Source organism: Mus caroli, unplaced genomic scaffold (genome assembly GCF_978045245.1).
Source record: "Mus caroli unplaced genomic scaffold, Mus_caroli_1 scaffold_4, whole genome shotgun sequence".
Classification (NCBI taxonomy): Eukaryota; Metazoa; Chordata; class Mammalia; order Rodentia; family Muridae; genus Mus; species Mus caroli.
In genome coordinates, this window is record NW_028227259.1 from 99,499,961 (window position 1) to 99,519,167 (window position 19,207).

At 39.2% G+C, this 19,207-nt stretch overlaps 1 protein-coding gene across 2 annotated transcripts; it reads right to left on the reverse strand.

Moving 5' to 3' along the window:
- Positions 1–13,551: 13,551 nt before the first annotated feature.
- On the reverse strand, positions 13,552–16,657 carry LOC147005283 (PRAME family member 8-like). Of its 2 annotated transcripts, XM_085836286.1 has the most exons (3): positions 16,371–16,657; positions 15,152–15,742; positions 13,552–14,119 (listed from the first exon to the last, which is right to left on the reverse strand). In XM_085836286.1, the coding sequence occupies exons 1-3, from the start codon at positions 16,655–16,657 to the stop codon at positions 13,552–13,554; spliced, it is 1,446 nt and encodes a 481-aa protein (XP_085692412.1). The 2 variants fall into 2 exon arrangements, with proteins under 2 accessions (XP_085692412.1, XP_085692413.1); XM_085836287.1 differs by lacking the exon at positions 15,152–15,742.
- Positions 16,658–19,207: the final 2,550 nt, after the last annotated feature.

Here is a 19,207-nt window from a genome sequence, read left to right on the forward strand (position 1 = left end):
TGTTCTTGCTGCTGTCTTCTTTTAGGTTTGTTGAAGGATTTCTTTCTTGCTTTTTCTAGGGTGTAGTTTCCATCCTTGTGTTAGTGTTTTCCAATATTATCCTCTGAAGAGCTGAATTTGTGGAAAGATATTATGTGAATCTGGTTTTGGCATGGAATACTTTGGTTTCTCCATCTATGGTAATTGAGAGTTTTGCTGAGTGTAGTAACCTGGGCTGGCATTTGTGTTGTCTTAGGGTCTGTCTGGATCGTCTGGCTTCCGTAGTTTCTGGTGAGAAGTCTGGCGTAATTCTAATAGGTCTGCTTTTATATGGTACTTGACCTTTTTTCCTTACTGCTTTTAATATTCTATCTTTATTTAGTGCATTTGTTGTTTTGATTACTATGTGTTGGGAGGAATTTCTTTTCTGGTCCAGTCTATTTGGAGTTCTGTAGGCTTCTTTTTTTTTTTTTTTTTTTTTTTTTGGTTTTTCGAGACAGGGTTTCTCTTTATAGCTCTGGCTGTCCTGGAGCTCACTTTGTAGACCAGGCTGGCCTCGAACTCAGAAATCTGCCTGCCTCTGCCTCCCGAGTGCTGGGATTAAAGGTGTGCGCCACCACGCCCGGCTTCTGTAGGCTTCTTGTATGGTCATGGGCATCTCTTTCTTTAGGTTAGGGGAGTTTTCTTCTATAATTTTGGTGAAGATATTTACCGACCCTTTAATTTAAAAAACTTCAATTTATATAGAAATTCTTATTTATACCTCTTATCCATTGGTTTGGTCTTCTCATTGTGTCCTGGATTTCCTGGATGTTTTGAGTTAGGATCTTTTTGCATTTTGCATTTTCTTTGATTGTTGTGTCCCTGTTTTCTATGGAATCTTCTGCATCTGAGATTCTCTATTCCATCACTTGTATTCCTTTGCTGATGCTCGCATCTATGGTTCCTGATTTATTTCCTAGTGTTTCTCTCTCCAGAGCTGTCTCTCTTTGGGTTTTCTTCATTATTTCTTCTTCCATTTTTAGATATTGGATGGTTTTGTTCAATTCCATCACCTGTTTGGTTGTGTTTTCCTGTAATTCTTTAAGGGTTTTTTGTATTTCTTCTTTAAGGTCTTTAACCTGTTTAGCAGTGTTTTCCTGTATTTCCTTCAGGGATTTTTGTGCTTCCTCTTTAAGGGTTTCTACCTGTTTAGCAGTGGTCTCCGGTATTTCTTTAAGTTAGTTATTGATTTCCTTCTTAAATGCCTCTACCAGCATCATGAGATATGATTTTAAATACGAATCTTGCTTTTTGTGTGTGTAGGGGTATCCAGGACTCGCTGTGGTGGGCTTACTAGTTTCTGATAATGCCCAGTGTCCTGGTTTTTGTTACTAAGATTTGTTTGCCTCTTGCCACCTAGTAATCTCTGGTGTTAGATGTTCTAGGTGTCTCTGGATGGAGCTTGTTCCTCCTGTAATTCTCTAGCCTCTGTCAGCACTGCTGGGAGTCCAACTCTTTCTTGCGTCCCAGTGGTCAGAACACTCTCTGTGGGAAAACGCTCCTCTTGCAGGAAAGGTACACAGAAGTGTCGAGCTTATATCCCCCTCCTAAATCCTGGGGTCAGAGCCCTACCTGGAGGCTGACTCGCCTCTGTCAGGAAAGGTATTCAGGAGTCTGGGTCTCATCTCTGTCTCCTGTGTAAGGATGAAGGCCTGAAGGAACCTTGTCCAAGAAGCTCTGTTGCTTCTGCTGTACACAGGCTCTCCTGCATAGTCTGGTGTCAGTGATACCAAGATTCTGGGTGTGCTAGGGCCTGCCTTTGTCCTTTGACCCTGTTGCTGCTAGCATAAGACCCTCTGGGTTTTTTGGAACTGAGGTTGCATTCCACTTATCAGTGATCTCAAGGACCTGGTTGTGCTAGGGTGCCTGCAGCATGGAGAGTCCTCTGGGGACCTTAGGGCCCTCTGCTGAGATTGCACCAAAAATCACTGAACGCTGGTAGAGGATTTTAAGAGGGGTATTAATAACTCACGTAAAGGGCTGGCTTCCATTGTGTTTTTTTTTTATTGTTTTTACTTCCATTTTTAGATCTTGGATGATTTTGTTCAATTCCATCACCCGTTTGGTTGTGTTAAACCATCTGGCTCAGTGGTTAAGAGCACCGACTGCTCTTCCAAAGGTCCTGAGTTCAAATCCCAGCAACCACATGGTGGCTCACAACCATCCGTAACAAGATCTAACTCCCTTCTGGAGTGTCCAAAGACAGAAAAAGTTTACTCACATATAATAAATAAATAAATCTTTAAAAAAATAACTCACTTAAAGAAATATAGCACTTGGGAGGCAGAGGCAGGCACATTTCTGAGTTCTGACCAGGGAAGCCTGGTCTACAAAGTGAGTTCCAGGACAGCCTGGGCCATACTGAAAAACCCTGTCTCGAAAAACCAAACCAAACCAACAACAACAACAACAACAACAAAAGAAATACAGGAGACCACTGCTATACAGGTAGAAGTCCTTAGAGAGGAAACACAAAAATCCCTTAAAGAAATACAGGAAAACACAACCAAAAAGGTGATGGAATTGAACAAATTCATCCAAGATCTAAAAATGGAAGTAGAAACAATAAAGAAAACCCAATGGGAGGCAACTCTGGAGAAAGAAGTCCTAGGAAAGAAATCAGGAACATAGATGCAAGTATCAGCAACAGAATACAAGAGATGGAAGAGAGAATCTCAGATGCAGAAGATTCCATAGATAACATGGACACAACAATCAAAGAAAATGCAAAATGCAAAAAGATCCTAATTCAAAACATCCAGGAAATCCAGGACCCAATGAGAAGACCAAATCTAAGGATTATAGATATAGATATAGTATAGATGAGAATGAAGATATTCAACTTAAAGGGCCAGTAAATATCTTCAACAAAATTATAGAAGAAAACTTCCCTAACCTAAAGAAAGAGATGCCCATGAACATACATGAACCCTCAGAACTCCAAATAGACTGGACCAGAAAAGTAATTCCTCCCGGCACCTAATAATCAGAACAACAAATGCACTAAATAAAGGTAGACTATTAAAAGCAGTATGGGAAAATGGTCAAGTCCAGGCAGACCTATTTGAATTACACCAGACTTCTCTCCAGAGACTATGAAATGCAGAAGATCCTGAGCAGACATCATACAGACACTAAGAGGACACTAATGCCAGTCCAGAATACTATACCCAGCTAAACTCTCAATAACCACAGATGCGGAAACCAAGATATTCTATGACAAAAATTTTTTTACAAAATATCTGTAAACAAATCCAGCCCTTCAAAGGATAATTAATGGAAAAGTCCTAAACAAGGTGGGTAAATACACCCTAGAAAAAGCAAGAAAATAATATTCTTTTAACAAACCAAAAAGAAGGTAACCACCAAGAAACATAATGCCATCCCTTACCAAAAAAAAAAAAAAAAATATCAGGAAGCAACAATCTTTTTTCCTTAATATCTCTTAATATCAATGGACTCAATTCCCCAATAAAAAGACATAGACTAACAGACTGAATACATAAGCAGGACCCACCATTTTTCTCTATACAGGAAGCCCATCTCAGTGACAGAGACAGACACTTCCTCAGAATAAAAGACTGAAAAACAATTTTCCAAGCAAATGGTCCCAAAAACAAGCTGCAGTAACAATTCTTATATTAAATAAAGTCAACTTCCAACCTCAAGTTATCAAAAAAGATAAGGAAAGACTCTTCATATACATCAAATGAAAAATCTACCAAGAAGAACTCTCTGTTCTGAATGATCTATGCTAGTAATGCAAGGGCACCCACATTCATAAAAGAAACTTAACTAAAGCACAAAGCACACATTGCACTGTACCCAATATTAATGAGAGACTTCAACACCCCACTCTCAGTAATGGACAGATCATGGAAACAGAAACTAAACAAAGATGCAGTGAAAGTAAGAGAAGTTATAAACCAAATGGTTTTTAACAGATAGCTAGGGAACATTTTATCCTAAAACAAAAGAATGTACATGCTTCTCATGGTACCTTCTCCAAAACTGACCATGTAAGTGGTCAGAAGCACCTCATGGTACCTTCTCCAAAACTGACCATGTAAGTGGTCAGAAAATAGGCCTCAGCAGATATAAGAAGAGTGAAATAATCCCATGCATCGTATCATATCACCATGGTCTAAGGCTGGTCTTCATTAACAACATAAACAATAGAAAGCCCACATATACTTGTAAGCTGAACAACACTTTACTCAATGATAACTTGGTCAAGGAAGAAATAAAGAAAGAAATTAAAGACTTTTTAGTATTTAATGAAAATGAAGGCACAACATACCCAAAGTTATGGGACACAATGAAAGCAGTACTAGGAGGAAAACTCATAGTTCTGAGTGTCTACAAAAAGAAACTGGAGAGAGTATACACTAGAAGCTTGATACAACAACTGAAAACTCTAGAACAAAAAGAAGCAAATACACCCAATAGGAATAGACAGCAGGAAATAATCAAACTCAGGGCTGAAATCAACCAAGTTGAAACACAAAGAATGATTCAAAGAATCAACCAAATGAGGTGCTGGTTCTTTGAGAAATTCAGCAAAATAGATAACAGTTAGCCAGACTGACTAGAGGGCGCAGATACAGTATCCTAATTAACAAAATCAGAAATGAAAAGGGAGAGCTAACAACAGAAACTGAGGAAATCCAAAAAAATCATCAGATCCTATTACAAAAGCCTATAGTCAACAAAATTGGAAAATGTGTATGAAATGGACAAATTCCTAGATACCTACAAGATACAAAGTTAATTGAGGATCAAATAAATGATCTAAACATTCCCATGTCTCCTAAAGAATTACAAACAGTCATTAATAGTCTCCCAACCAAAAAAAAAAAAAAGACCAGGACCAGGTATTCTACCAGTGCAGAATTCTATCAGGCATCCAAAGAAGACCTATTATCAATACTCCTCAAACTATTCCACAAAATAGAAACAGAAAGTACTCTACACAATTCATTCTATGAAGCCACAATTACTCTGATACCTGAACCACAAAAATACTCAACAAAGAAAGAGAACTTCAGATCAACTTCCCTTATGAATATCAATACAAAAATACTCCATAAAATTCTTGCAAACCAAATCCAAGAACACATCATGATTAAGTAGGCTTCATCCCAGAAATGTAGGGATGGTTTAATATATGTAAATCCATCATTGTAATTCACTATATAAACAAACTCAAAGGAAAAAAAAAGTACAATCATCTTATCAGATGCTGAGAAAGCATTTGACAAAATCCAACACACTTTCAAGATAAAAGTCTTGGAATTCACGACCCCTACCTAAAAATAGTAAAAGCAATATACAGTAAACCTGTAGGCAACATCAAGCTAAATGGAGAGAAACTTGAAGCAATCCCACTAAAATCAAGGACTAGACAAGGCTGCCCACTCTCTCCCTACCTATTCAAGATAGTACTCCAAGCCCCTAGTCAGAGCAATTAGACAACAAAAGAAATCAAAGTGATACAAATTAGAAAGGAAGAAGTCAAAGTAAAACTATTTGCAGATGATTTGATAGTATAATTAAGAGACCCCCAAAATTCCATCAGAGAACTCCTAAACCTGATAAACAACTTCAGCAAAGTAGATGGATATAAAATTAACTCAAATCTGTAATAGGCTCTGAAGTCCTCTTCTGGTGTGTCTGAAGACATCTTCAATATTTTCATATAAAGAAAATTAATTCAAAGAAATCAGAGGCCTTCCTCTACACAAAGGATAAGCAGGCTGAAAAAGAAATTAGGGAAACAACCCCCTTCACATTAGTCACTTCTTGGTGTGACACTAATAAGCAAGTGAAAGATCTTTATGATATGAACTTCAAGTCTCTGAAGAAAGAAATGGAAGAAGATCTCAGAAGATGGTAAGATCTCCCATGCTCATGGATTGGCAGGATTAATATAGTAAAAATGGCCATCTGGCTGAAAGCAATCTACAGATTCAGTACAATCCCCATCAAAATTCCAACTCAATTCTTCACAGAGTTAGAAAGAGCAATTTGCACATTCATCTGGAATAACAAAAAACCTAGGATAGCAAAAACTATTCTGAACAATAAATGAACTTGTGGTGGAATCACTATTTCTGACCTCAATCTGTACTAATAGCAATTGTGATAAAAACAAAACAAAACAAAACAAAACAAAACGACTTGATGGTATTGGTACACTGACAGGCAGGTAGATAAATAGAAAAGAGTCAGAAATACTCCCACATTCCTATGGTCACTTGATCTTTCACAAAGGATCTAAAATCATCCAGTGGAAAAATGATAGCATTTTCAACAAGTGGTTCTGGCTCAATTGGAGGTTAGAATGGACAAGAATGCAAATTGATCCATTCTTATCTCCTTGTACAAAGCTCAATTCCAAAATACACTGAAATTTATGGAGGAGAAAGTATGGAACAGCCTTGAACATATGGGCACAGGTAAAAATTCCTGAACAAACATCAATGGCTTGTGCTGTAATATCAAGAATCTACAAATGGGAGGCTGGGCAAGGTGATGCATACCTTTAATCCCAGCACTTGAGAGGCAGAGGCAGGTGAATTTCTGAGTTCGAGGCCAGCCTGGTCTACAGAGTGAGTTCCAGGACAGCCAGGGCTCCACAGAGGAATCCTGTAAGGAAACAAACAAACAAACAAACAAAACAAAAAACAAACAAAAACAAACAAACCAAAAAAGAATCTACAAATGGGACCTCATAAAACTACAAAGCTCCTGTAGAGCCAAGGACACTGTCAATAAGCCAAAAAGGCAACGAACAGATTGGGAAAAGATCTTTACCAATCCTACATCTGATAGAGGGCTAATATCCAATATATACAAAGAACTCAAAAAGCTAGACTCCTGAGAACCAAATATTGGGATACAGAGCTAAACAAAGAATTCTCAACTGAGGAATACCAAATGGCTGAGAAGCACCTAAAAAAATGTTCAACATCCTTAGTTATCAGGTAAGTGCAAATTAAAACAACTCTGAGATTCCACCTCTCACCAATCAGAATGGCTTAGATCACAAACTCAGGTGACAGAAGATGCTGGCAAGGATGTGGAGAAAGAAGAACACTCCTCCATTGCTGGTGGGATTGCAAACTAGTACAACTTATCTGAAAATCAGTTTGGTGGTTCCTCCCAAAATTGGACATAATACTACTTGAGGACCTAGTAATACCACTTTGGGCATATACCCAGAAGATGTTCCAACAAGTAATTAGGACATATGCTCCACTATGTTCATGGCAGCCTTATTTAAAATAGCCAGGAGCTGGAAAGAACATTGATGTCCCTGAACAGTGTAATGGATACAGAAAATGTTGTATATTTATACAATGGAGTACTACTCAGCTATTAAAACCAACAAATTTATGGAATAGGAATTTATGATATAGGCAAATAGATGGATCTAGAAAATACTATCCTGAGTGAGATAACACAATCACAAAAGAGTACATATGGTATGTACTTACTGATAAGTGGATATTAACCCAGAAGCTTGGAATACCCAAAATATAATTCACAAACCACCAAGAAGAAGGAAGACCAAAGTGTGGATACTTCAATTCTTATTAGAAGGGGGAACAAAATACCCATGAATGGAGTAACAGAGACAAAGTGTGGAGCAGAAACTGAAGGAATGCCTATCCAGAGACTCCCCCACCTGGGGATCCATCCCATATTCTATCACCAAACCCAGATAGTTTTGCGGTTGCCAAGAAGTGCTTCCTGACAGAGGCTGTTATAGCTGTCTCCAGAGAGGCTCCACCAGTGCCTGACAAATACAGACATGGATCCTCGCAACCTACCATTGGACTGAGCAGAGGATCCCCAATGAAGGAGCTAGAGAAAGGACCCAAGGAATTGAAGGGGGTGGCAACCACATAGGAGGAATAACAATATGAACTAACCATTAACCCCAGAGCTCCCTGGGACTAAATAACCAACCAAAGAGCACATATGGTGGGACTCATGACTCAAGCTGCATATGTAGCAGAAGATAGCCTAGTCAGTCATGAATGGGAGAAGAGGCTCTTGGTCCTGTAAATGCTGTATGCTCAAGTGTAGGAGAATTCCAGGGCCAGGACACATATGTGGGTGGGTTGGTGATCATGGGGAGGAGGGAGGGGATAGTGGGTTTTTGTAGGGGAAACCTGAAAAGGGTTTGAAATGTAAATAAAGTAAATATGTAATAAAAATCTACATAAAATGATCTAATTTATTGAAATGGAGATGTTAAGCAGCAGCGAGCTTGCCTGACTTTTGTGTGGCTCCAGTGTTGTTCCCTAATGCCACACAATGAAGAGAGGATGTGGAGTATCAGGTGTGTCCATTGAGCCTTGATTGCTTTGGCGTCCAGTTTGAGGCCTGCAACATGGATGAGTAAATGTATACAAGGGGTTTGTAGTAGGACACTGTTTGTCACACTATCTGTTTGTCTGTCCATCTACCTAGGTATCTATGCATCCATCTATCCATCCAACCATCTATCTATCTATCTATCTATCTATCTATCTATCTATCTATCTATCTATCTATCTATCTATCTATCTATCTATCTATTCTATGAGGCCACAGCCATGTTGATACACAGACCACACAACAATGACTCTACAAATAAATTTGATAGAATTTAGACATAGTTTGCCATATGAATATTGATACCAAACACTAAATAACACAAGTGGAATCAAAATTGAAGAAGACATGATAAAAATCATCAATCATGATCCTGTAGGCTTTATTCCAGGGATGCAGGAATGGTTCATCTTAGGAAAACACAGCAGCATATTTCCACCATATAAACAAGTGGAAAGTAAAAGGATACATGGTCATCTCATCAGATGCTGAAAATCCTTTGACAAAATCCAGCACCCTTTCATGATAAAAGTGCTGTAGAGACCAGCGATAAAAGGCATACACATAAACACAATAAAAGCAATATACAGCAAGCTGATAACCAACCTCAGATTAAGGGAGAGAAAGGTGGAGCAGTTCCATTAATGAATCAATGACATGGTTAACACAATGCAGTCAACTAACTGCCTATATATGCAATATAGAATTTGGTGGCCTAGCTAGAGCTATAAGACAACTAATGGCAATTGAAGGGAACAGGTTGGAAAGGAAGAAGTCACAGTATCTGTATTCACAGATGCATTTATAGTATATATGAAAGACAGTCATATGCTTCCAGAGCAATGCTAGAGAAGAAAAATGCCTTTTTCAAAGTGGTAGATAGAAAGTTAAGTCAAGATAACCAGGATGAGAAAGAAATTAGGGCAACAACACCCTACAAAAGAGAAAAATAATACAAGATTTATTGGTATAACTCTGTATGAGCAAGCAAAATACATGTATGAAGAGAAATCCAAGTTTCTGAAGAATTAAACAGAAGAAGCCATTAGAAGATGCAAAGGTCTCTCATGATCCTGCAATCAGGTGATTAGTGTAGTATGAAATGCCATCATACCAACAGTAATTTACTGATTCACACAAATTCCCATTAAATTCCAACACAATTCTTACAGACCTTGAAGGCTCAATTCTTTACTTCATATAGAAAATTAAAAATAAAATTAAAAAAAAACCAGGATAGCTAAAACAATCCCCTCCAATAAAAGAACTTCTAAAAGTATCATCGTCCCTGAACTCATGTTGTACTACATAACCATAGAAAAATGAAAACTGCATATTATTGACTGAAAAGCAGAAGGTTGATCAATGGAATACCCCTGAATGTGCACAAATAAACCAATACAACTATCAACCAACAACACTTCATTTTTAACAGAGAAGGCAAAAGAGACATTGGAAAAAAGGAAGCATCTTCATCAATGGGTGGCTGTCTAACTGGATATCTGCATGTAGAAGAAAGCTAGTTGCTCTATATTTTTTATCCTCCAGTACTTTCAAGTCCAACTGATCAAAGACCTCAACGTATAAATGGATGCACAACATCTAATACAAGAGAAAGTAGGGGATTACAAGAGAAAGTAGGGGATTAGCCTGGAACACATTGCCCCAGGAGATAACTTCCTGAAGAGAAACCCATAGATAAGACCATGAGATCGACAATTAATAATAGGACTTGGTGAAACTGAAAATCTTCTATACAGCAAAGGAGAGCATCAGCATGCCAAAATGATTGGAAGAAGATCCTCACTAACACTACATCTGACAGAAGGATGATATCCAAACACTATAAATACAACAAAATATTAGTTATCCACAAGCCAAATACTCCAATTTAAAAACCAGGTACTGAATTACACAGAATATTTCAACAGAGGAATCTCTACAGGCTGAGAAGCACCTAAATAAATGTTCAACATTCCAAACCATCTAAGAAATGCAAATCTCAATGACTCTTGAGATTCCATCTTACACACTTCAGAATGGCTAAGATCATAACCTCAAGTGACAGCTCATGTTTGGGGAGGTTATACAACAAGGGGATACTCCTCAATTGCTTCTGAGAGTGAAAACTTGGACAACCACCTTTGAAATCAATCTTGCAGTATTTCAGAAATTTGAGAATGCTTCTAGCTTCTAGATCCAGCTTTACCACTCCCAGACATTTTCCCAAAGAGGACTTTTAATACCAAAAAGACACTTGCTCAACTATGTTCATAGCAGCAGTCCATCAACTGAAGACACTATGCTTTCTAAAACACAGCAGAACTGATGCATATATAAACTCAATCTGAAGTAGAATGCACAGGGCATGTATGAGTTTATATCACATGACATGACTATGTTGAGAGAAGTAGACACATAATTTCCATTCTTAACACAGAAGCTATCTCCAATCCATAAAGACTTGCAAATGAAACATTACTTCAGTCAAATGTAGTCTCCATGTGGAAGGAGACTCCACATTAAGGAGAGGCTGAGTGACAAGCAGTAGATGCCAACACAAAGCAAACTCAAGTGCATTTAGGCAGCTCTGTGTTGAAATAGCATGCATCAGGCCCTTTTATTTATTTAGTTTTCCTTTTATATAATAGGTCCTTTGGTTGTATATGATAGCTAAAAGTTTCCTATTTTTATTAGATTTCTCTGTCGTTGAATGTGCTCTGTATCTCTAAGGGCATTTGTTTTTATTTTTTTTAACTTTTTTCTTTCTGTTTGTTTGTTATTTTTGAGAGAGTTTCTGTGTAGTCCTGGCTGACCTGGAGCTCACTCTGTAGACCAGGCTGGCCTAAAACTCAGAAACCCACCTGCCTCTGCCTCCCAAGTGCTGGGATTAAAGGAGTGTGCCACCATGCCTGGCTTGACTTTTTTCTGTTGGTTTATTTATTTTGTCCTGGTCCAACTTGCGTTTTTCTTTTGCTTTGGCTTTTTTATTTCAGTAAAATGAATGCAAAGGAAAGGGGAGGAAGATATGGCTGAGCAGTTAAGAGCACTGGCTGGCTACTCACATTCTTCCTTGAATCCAGAAATGGGTGATGTCAGGAACAGATGTGTCTCAACAACAAATGAATAAATATTACTAAATGTCACATGCTATAGATTTCTGATGTCTTTAAAAACTATGTAAAGTAATCTGGACTGTTGTCCATTAACTAATCTCAGCTATTTCTAAAAAAAAAATATATTGAAAATAACCTAGCAATTAACTAAGAGCCAAGAATTTGTTACCTGGGTCCTGGTGCCTTATATGATATGTAAGCATACTTGGAATAGAACAGTAATATACATGAAAATACAGAGAGAAAAAATGGTGAACATTGACAAACTCCTAATTTCCTCTCCCTCACTCTTGGAACAGTAGTTCAAACTTGCGTCCAGAGCACACTATACAGCTCACCAACTGAGGTCAATGGACACACCTGAAACTCCAAGTACTCTCTTCTGAGCCATGCAATCAACATCCCCATTTTAAATAATTGAGCTATTTTTAATTTCTTCATGAAATTGAGTCATTATTTTTTTTTATTTAAAGACTTCTTTGGATAGGTGTGTAGCTACATGTGTAGCTACATGTATTTTATATACATGTAGTACATGTATATCTGTGCTTGTGAAAGCCAGGATCCACATAACCCAGAAAAGAGGGTCCTATCACCTGAAGACTGAGTACCTGTCAAGAGCAACGTGATTATTTCCATTGAAATCAAACTTTGCTCCTATGCAAAATCAGCATATACCCTTAAACTGTGAGCAATCTCTCTCCATATATGGCTTGCTTGTTTAAAGAACTTGAATGCATTATTATGAGCAAATCTCAGGTAATTTCACTGGTCCCAAGGAACAAGGCCAGAGAACTGGACATTCAGACAGGGAGACAGGTTGTGGGGAAAGACAGAAAGAAGGAACCTGAGAGAGGTGTGTTGTTTGATTTTTAGTCTTCTTCTATCCCTTAAGCCGGCCTAGATGTCCATGTGTACCACCATAGCTGATAACTTTCCCCACCTCCCGAAGATTGAATTGTGACAGGCCTGGCATCAATGAGTACATTTTGACTTCTCTCCAGAGGGCATCTGTTCCTGAGGCCTTAAGTTTAGATATGCTATTCAATTCAGACAGTAAAACTTTACCAAACAGAAAGAGGTATAATGACTAGGCAGAGGGAGATTTTTCTTTCTTTTATTTTTATTACAACTGAAGAATTAAAATACAAGTCTTTTTTTAAAGTAAATACTTTATGTAGCAAAGGTACCTGCATGAGAGTCGGCACCTTTTTATATACTATGGGTACTTCATAGAGTTTGGGACTCCATAGGAATAGGGCTCTAGAGACATGTGGCATAAAGACTGTATATAGGTTCTTGTTAGTAAGCTCATTAAGGCATGGCAAAAAGATCAGGAGTTCAAAGCCAGAATGGAAAGCCTGTTTACTTTGCTCTATGTTGTCTTCCTACCTTTAGGCATCTTTGATGGGTCCAAGGTGCCTTGTGGTCTCAACATACTGGATATTAACCATCTGTGATCCTCTTAATCCCCCTTCACAAGGTTTGTGTTTATCTTCCTCACATTAACGTAAAATGTTTTGTGCACAAAACTGATCAGCCACACAAAAGTGTTATACATGTAGCCCAGGCAAGAGACCAGGGAAAAGATGTGTCAAGAAAACTTTAATTTTATACATGCCATGTTCACCTGGAACTTTGCTTCCTTCATAAAATAACAGTGTCTTTCCAATCCTGGACCCATTCTACCTTCCTGACACTGAACCTGGTAGTAAGGTTGGTAAAAGTCCAAGACCCCAGGGAGACATCATCCAGGTTTATAGGTACACAAAAAGCATCTCTGTATACTGTCTGGGCAGAAGCCACATATAAATGCCAAACTGTTTTTCTGAGTCCATCATGCCCCTGGTCCAACAGTCTATCAGAATAGTCCACATTTCAATCTAAGCAGTCAGGGTCCCAGTCACTGTATATCTCTTTACTTCTAACCATATGGGAAGTGTCTGAAGTCATAGTCTCTGAGAACCCTGGATGATAGATGTGTCCCAAGCATGTCATTTATTCATATACAGAAGTCCTGTATCCATGTTTACTGCAAACAGGAACAAAGTCTCGCCCCCTGGCCATAGACACAGGTCCTGCCACAATTAAGGCAGACATTTGTTGCAAAAGATATGCTCTTAGGCTCTCTTTTGGCCCTCAGGGTATCCATGAGCTCCTGACAAAGTTGGACAAATCTTTCTCTGGAGACAATACCCAATGCATCATAGCACTCCAGAGGGACAGGGTATTGTTCCACATTCATCTTGCTCCAGTTGGCTGTGTGCTGTAAAAGGTCCTTCAAGATGGCCATGGAGAAGTCATTGCTGTAGAAGTTGATCTGGTTGAGCTGAGAGCATTGACTGAGTGCAGGTAAGAGGACAATGAGCTGGGAGTCCTTCATGCTACACCACTGAAAATCCAGAGACTCAAGAGTACCTGCCAGTTTTCCTAGGAGACCTCTCAGAGGCATAAGATCAAAAGCAAATAATGTCACTCCTTTGATTTCCAGATTTTTTAACTTAAAAAGGTTGTGACAGCAGGAAAAGGAATCCAAGTCTGTCTGTGAAATTAGGCAGTGAGTGATGGAGAGGGTCTTCAAGGGCGTCCTCAGGCACCTAGGGATAGAGGATATCAGAGGGTTAGTTCTGGCATGTGGTGTTGTAAAGGTTTGGCTGGGATGTACACAGATGTAGAATGAATCAAGTGCCCCAAGGTCAGTTTAAGTAAATGACCAAGGACATCATCTTTGATGCTTCCTGTTGGAATCTGCTCAGTCATGCCAATCCCACAATTCACCATTGGGCCTCACCCTCAAGCCGAAAATCAGTTCATCACTTAAGCTAAGAAGGCACACAGAAGCTGGGCGTGGTGGCACACACCTTTAATGCCAGCACTCAGGAGGAAGAGGCAGGTGGATTTCTGAGTTTGAGGCCAGCCTGGTCTACAAAGTGAGTTCCAAGACAGCCAGGGCTACAGAGAAACCCTGTCTCCAAAAGACCAAAAACAAAGAAATCATGCAAGCAAGCAAGCAAGCCAGCAAGCAAACAAGCAAGCACACAGAAGAATGAGCTTCCAACCCAAGAAACCCGAGAGGATTTTGATATTTGGTGTGAACTCGTTGAATCTGCATTCTATCATTCCCTCTACAGTCATGCTGGCTCTAATTTTCAGCCCAAGTTATACTCCTTGACCCATGCACTCAGTGCTACTTGGGCTCAAAATATTTCATCCAAGGAAACTGGGCAAAGATAGAAGGCTGTTCCCACAGATCTGAGCATATAGCTCATGTTCACACTGTGCTGATGTGTACCCTGACACCTTATTACACACTCCCCTTGCTGGTCCCTTTTCATTTGATTGGGTGGACATGATTGAGGATGAATTACAACTCATGCTTACTAGAACTGACCTCCTCTTTACACCAAATCACTTCTGTACCCCATGAGTGCTTATTTGAGACACTGAATTATCTTGTAAAATTTCCCTTGTGTATCTCAGTATACATGGAAACAAGACATAACTTTCAGAGTCTTATGAGTATCTAAATTTTGTTCCTAGTGAGTGGCAGGCATTATGTATCACTGATCCTTAAGAGAAGAGAGACAGATTTGCTTTGGTGGCTGACCCAGGTCTCCATACTTTCTTACCCTAGGATCTGATGCAGGTGGTCTCTGAGAAAATGGACATATTTCATGAAGACATGTTGGAGACAGTTGTATTTGGAAAACTGAGAAATAATCTTTTTGATACACTTGACTTTTGTGGCCCTTGTTATATTCATAATAGGGGAGGTATTCTTGTGGAGTGGTGCCAGGAAGACTTTTTCAAGATTTTTCATCTGCCCAAAGTAGGGAGCAAAATGTGCCAGCCTTAACAGAGTCCAGTCGGTATACAGTTCTAATTCTGTAATGTGCTCTGGATGAAAAACATTCATGATTTCTCTGATAACTTCCTCTGGTGCATCCCAGATCTTCATCTTTGTACAGCAGAAATTTATGGACCCCTTTCTCTGCTTGGCCCAATTCAAGAAATATGCTTTTTGTTCATTGAATCGGGAACAGATTGTCAGATCAACTATGATCTTCAGACGCTGCCTCAGTGCATATCTGCCAGGGACCTTCACTACTTGCTTTTCATCCAAGGTCTCTGCATCAGAATCACTGTCATTTGCATCGCCCCATTTTTCCCAGAAGACATGGTCCACATTTCTCATGTTGAGAACCTGAAGTTTTGGCCTCCTGTGGGTGAAACATATGAATATCAGCAGTCATCTTGCTACATGTATCTAAACTCAGCTCTCCTCCCTGCTAAAGCTTTTTTTTTTTTTTTTTGAGGCAGGGTTTATCTGTTTAGCCCTGGCTGTCCTGGAATTCACTCTGTAGACAAGGCTGGCCCCGAACTCATAAATCTGACTGCCTCTGCTTCCCAAGTGCTGGGATTAAAGGCGTGTGCCACCATGCCTGACCGTGCTACAGTTTTTGTTTTTAAGCACTTTGATATCCAAGGTGGACTCAGGCAAGCTACAGAAGCTTTCCTGCGCTTCTGTACCCTTGAATATTTTTCTTTCACTAAGGTATACATTATTTCTATTATTATTATTATTATTATTATTATTATTATTATTATTGGGAAGGCCAGGGATAGGCTTATTCTACTGTGAGGCTAAGTCTACTCTAGTCCATATTCAAGTCTAATCCATATTCATCTGTGCTCTCTACAAGTAAACAGTAGATTTCAAGAACCTTGTATCTCTGCTTGTTTATGCAATCAGAAGCATCTAATAGACTTAGGACAAAGCCATTCTCCCTGGCAATGTCTACTGTGTTCTCTTTATACTCCCATATACAATACTTGGATATTGCTTACCTGGGGTGAAATTTTCTTGTCAATATCATATCTACTCCATCTAGCAGAGCTTGCAAGGTTTCCAGGTTATGTGTCTGTATCAATGGCCCCACAGGGAGATAGTGGAAAGGCCAGGCTGCCACCATTGCCTTTATGAGCTTGTTGAGTCTGCCAGCAAAGGCCTCTTGGAACAGTGGTGGGAAGACCACAGCTGGCAGCTCCTCCAGAGAGGATATGGCCAAAGCCTCATTTCTCAGCAGTGTCTCCCTTGCTAGCTTCTGGAGTGTGGGTGGGATCTGACCACTCATCTTCTCAGATCTTCAGGAAGAAGGCTCCTGGGAAAGCAGTTAGAAAAGAATACATATTCAAGACAACTTTATAATACTTCCTCACCACCACATTAACCATTTAGTTTCTGAATTACTGCTCTAGAGTTACAGTGCTAGAGACATCAATTTATCTCTGCATCCTAAACTGGTGGTGTAAAGACAAACTCCCAAACTGGCATCATGGGAGCCTCTCTAGAACTCTAATGGACACATAAGTTTTGGGTCAAACTATTTTTATGTGTTACCCTTTCTTTTAAAAGGAAAGAATGAAAGGAACCAAAATGGGAGATATTCCCAGGACCCAGTAGATGATCCTAGCTGAAATATGGAATATAGAGTAGATAGCAAAGGGGCCACTCACCCATCTCAAAAATTTTAACCTAGAATTGTTCCTGTCCAAAGGAAAAACAGGGAAAGTAAATGGTTCAGAGACTGAAGATTAGGCTCTTGAGAGACTGGGATCTTGGGATCTATAAAATCAGCAGACACCGAACCTAAAAACTATTCCTTTTGTCAACATATGACTGTCCTCTGTGAGGCTGTGCCACCTCCTGTCTAAGACAACTGCAGATACTCACAGGCAACTATTGCATTGAGCATGTGGACCCCAATGGAAGAGATAGGGAAGGATTTAAGGAGATATAGGGGATTACAACCTCATAGGAAGAAAAACAACATCAACTAACTGGACCTCTCATATTTCCCAGGGACTAAGTCTACAAACAAAGAGCATACATGAGTGGGTCTATGGTTCCTCATAACATATGTAGCAAATGGCTTATTTTAGAGAGGAGGCCCCTTGTCCTTTGGAGGCTTATTGTCATAGTGAAGGGTGAGGCAGGAGTGTGTGGGTAGGTGGGGGAGTAATGTCTTAGAAGTAAAGGGAATGCATCATGGGAGGGGGTTTGTGGAGGTGAAACCTGGAAGAGAGATAACATTTGAAATGTAAATAAGTAAAATTATCAAAGGGGTGGGGTTGATGAGAAGGAAGAATGTAATGAGAAACAAATGGCAGACCAGGAAGTGAATAATGACTGGACTGTAAAAATTAGTTGAAGCGAAATTAAATGTAGTAATAAAAAATAAATAAAAAGGACAAACAACATAAAACAACAACAACAAAAAATAAACAAGAAAAGAAACAATAATACCACCAAAAAGTTCATGTGTTGTAGATCAATATTGAATTCCCAGTAAGGAGGATAACATCTGTGGGTTCCTACTATGACTGTCAGGCTCACCTTGGTTCCAAAAGCAGACCTTATCCAAAAACCACAGCTATGTGAAAATGATCTAAAGCAAAGACTAAGGTAAGACATTTGAGTAACTTACAACTGTAATTCCAGCTACCAGGAGTTAAAGATGATCAAAGTTACATGAGCTAGGGTCTCACAAAAACAACACCAAAAACGATCATCATTTCAGTGAAAGGAAATATGAAAGTTCACATTAGTCAGAATGACCTGGTTTTCATCTAACCCAGAGCAACATGCCCAACAGCTTAGAAAATTCTTGTGTCAAAAAATATACCAAGCACACTAATGAAGTATACAAGTTATCTTACAGATATAGTGAAGATGAGGCTAAAACTTCATTGGGAATGCAACCCAAGCTCTTCAATGTGTTTTACTAAAGAGACAGAAAATGAAATTCCCTGTTCTATCCTAGAATCTAAAGGGTTTCAAATCAAACTGCTTAACCCTTGGGAAACCAATTACATACCAGTTCTGAGTACTGCAGATAGGTCACTGAAGGCCTAGACAACCCAGGCAGTTATCCAATCTCCAGATCTCTGAATATTTTCTGTCTCCACTGAAGCCTCTCTGAATAACCCTTCCTATTGCAGCCATATAATTCAACCCCAAACTAGACTTGGATTAGACGGTTAAACTCTGCCCTTTTAATTCTATATGTAACATCCAACCATTTCATTGATTGCACTAGAGCTCTCAGTGAGAATACCTCCATAGCACAACACCCCTCAAACATTTCACTTGTTACTTAATAACATATCACTGAATTTGTAGATTTTCCCCTTCATTTACTTCATAATTACATAGATTTGAGTTTGGTAAAGGACTGGGTCTTGCTGTGAAGTCAGGGTTGTTTCCAAACTCTAAGTTCTAGCAATCCTCCTGCCTCAGGCATTCTTCTTGTTGCTAGAATTAATGTTGAGAAACACCACACCTGGGCCAATTTTATTCCTGTGCACAGTCAGTCTAATTTGCCTCAGATCAGGGTTTAATCTATTGCTGATAATAGACAGAAAATAATTCATCGATATTATTGTCACTGGATTTGGGACAAAGAGCTTTTAATAGACAGGAGTATGTTCTGGAGCTCAAGGCCTGAATTGGATGCTTTCTCAATAAACTGCAGTAGCACCTACACAAAAGTTAGAGGAAGGAGCATGGTCTGATTCCATTAACAGTGTCCAAGTGTGCTGGGTGTGCACTCAGTTTGTAGGGAGCTACCCAGCATACAGCCATTCCTCTCTCCAGCACTGTATGCAGCAGACATAATGGCTAT

Coding starts and splice junctions, on each gene's coding strand:
- LOC147005283 (XM_085836286.1), bottom strand. CDS start 16,657: ATGAGTGGTCAGATCCCACCCACACTCCAGAAGCTAGCAAGGGAGACA. Junction 15,743..16,370: donor ACAAGAAAATTTCACCCCAG/GTAAGCAATATC, acceptor TTTCACCCACAG/GAGGCCAAAACTTCAGGTTC. Junction 14,120..15,151: donor CACCTGCATCAGATCCTAGG/GTAAGAAAGTAT, acceptor CTCTATCCCTAG/GTGCCTGAGGACGCCCTTGA.